Source organism: Pavona decussata, unplaced genomic scaffold (assembly GCF_977016875.1).
Source record: "Pavona decussata unplaced genomic scaffold, jaPavDecu1.1 SCAFFOLD_528, whole genome shotgun sequence".
NCBI classification, from domain to species: domain Eukaryota; kingdom Metazoa; phylum Cnidaria; class Anthozoa; order Scleractinia; family Agariciidae; genus Pavona; species Pavona decussata.
This window is the reverse complement of record NW_028145833.1, coordinates 113591-115463: the sequence shown is the minus strand read 5'-3', so window position 1 is coordinate 115463 and position 1873 is coordinate 113591. Positions and strand designations below refer to the sequence as shown.

Genomic DNA, 1873 nt, shown 5'->3' with positions numbered 1-1873 from the left:
AAGCTTTCAAGTACTATGCACCCCATGTTTGACGTTGTTTTCCTATGTTTTGTTCGGTTTAAATTTCAGGTGATTTTAATTAACATGAGACACATTGACAAGTACTGTACACTCCACTCTACTTTTCCCGAAACTTGTTGTATGTGTAAAAAATCAAATAAATTAGTGTCTATTTGCCAAATTTTAGCTGATAAGGTAATCTGCTTATGTAATTAATCAATCAATTTAGTATTAGACTTATTTTGTTGATCTTTCCCGTAAGCGACCACCTCCCGTAAGCGACCACTTTGTCGTGCACCAAGGGTGGTCGCTTACGAGAGAGTTGACTGTATATGTAAGCTGGCATTGGTGTGCTATTTTCCCATCCCATATAACCACATAGCCACCTGACCACCCATCGATATGCAACAGCTCTTACAAACCTGTGTGGCAACGGGAAGAAAAATGAAGTAATAAATAGTTTTCAAAAATTACTTCATTTACTGCAGTAGCCTAAAACCTAACATGTAGACAAAATAATGTAATAAACACCATCAGTTCTGACTTGGATGTCATTAAGCTTAAACGGCACATGCAAGGCTATCTTTGCCCCCTCGATGCAACAAAATTTGGGTAATCACTTCGCGTAAAATATTGCCCCAGATAAATCGTAAGGCGTCGGAAGAATGATTTTGCTTTCTTCAGGTTAAGTTGTGCAATAACTGCTACAATACTATAAATTATCATACGAATCCACTTTAAAGGAGAATGCATGTATTGGACGATTATCACTTACTCGTTTTCAGTCACTCCGGCTTGTCGCTAATAGAATCTCCCATTTTTTGTCTCTAAGCAAAAGAGCCACTTGTAATAAGACAGTCCTGTTTGTCAGGGCCTCGTTATCCTCGAGTTGGGTTAAACATGTTATGGTTTCGATAGAGCCATCGAAAACTAACTTGCCAATATCATTAGTTACTTCGTGGCAACACCTGAATTCTAGAGCTTCTACCAATGTTTCGTCGCGGAATTGTTTACATTTGCACTTTGAGCAAAACAAAGCATGATAACACTGTTAAGCGAGATCTTCGCAAATGTTAACGTTGTAACGTCACAAGCAACTTCGATTGAGGTTAACTAGATCCCAGTCCCCGGGTCAAATTTCAGTGTTAACTGGCGGGATTTTCGACTAAAAACCCAGATTTCCAGAAATCTTCAGCGCTTTTAGACTCTGGAGTTGTTTTTTAGAGATCTTGAACTACAACAAACAGAAAAAAAAAAGTTCGTGCCATATGCACTTTAAAAAGTCTGAGAGAGGTAAAGACTCCCCGATTTCTGCGAATTCCAGAGCCTGTGAATTCGAAGCGCATTGTAATATTTATTGATGCCTCTCAGCAAGCTAATGGTGTGGCTGTCTATGTCCGGTGCCAATCAGTCATAACGATGCCGCCACCAGTCGGCGTGGAGTTTCCAAGGAAGCGAAACGCAACAGAGGCACGAATTTCGTACGTGCAGTGGGCAAATTAAAGGAACTCGTCGGCCAGTTACACCGACAACAGCTTCAGAGCAACATAGTTGAACTTGGAGAAACATGGAGATCCAATCCTCCAGCTGCCCCACATTTTGGAGAAGCCCACGAAGTAATGGTGCAAGCAGATGAGAAAACCATTTATGCCGTTGCAGGACATCAAGATGTGACTAATGAGGAGCTGATCACGATGTTTACAGGGTTGGAGTCCCTACTTAATTTCCGTCCGTTGACTTATCAGAGTTTAGATCGGCGAGAGGATGTTCCATTGACCCCTAACCATTTCTTGCATGGCCAAATGGGAGGAACATTTTCCCCTGAGTCTGTTGAGACCACTACTTTTCACTTGCGTCAAAGATGGCGAAAGGT

General features: G+C 41.3%; 1 protein-coding gene across 1 annotated transcript; it reads right to left on the bottom strand.

Annotated features, from left to right (window-relative positions):
* Positions 1 to 220: 220 nt before the first annotated feature.
* On the bottom strand, positions 221 to 1598 carry LOC146449975 (uncharacterized). Its single transcript, XM_085100932.1, is given in 4 exon segments — positions 221 to 422; positions 776 to 822; positions 824 to 1021; positions 1527 to 1598. Coding segments are annotated over 4 exon segments (519 nt in total).
* Between the last annotated feature and the right edge of the window lie 275 nt (positions 1599 to 1873).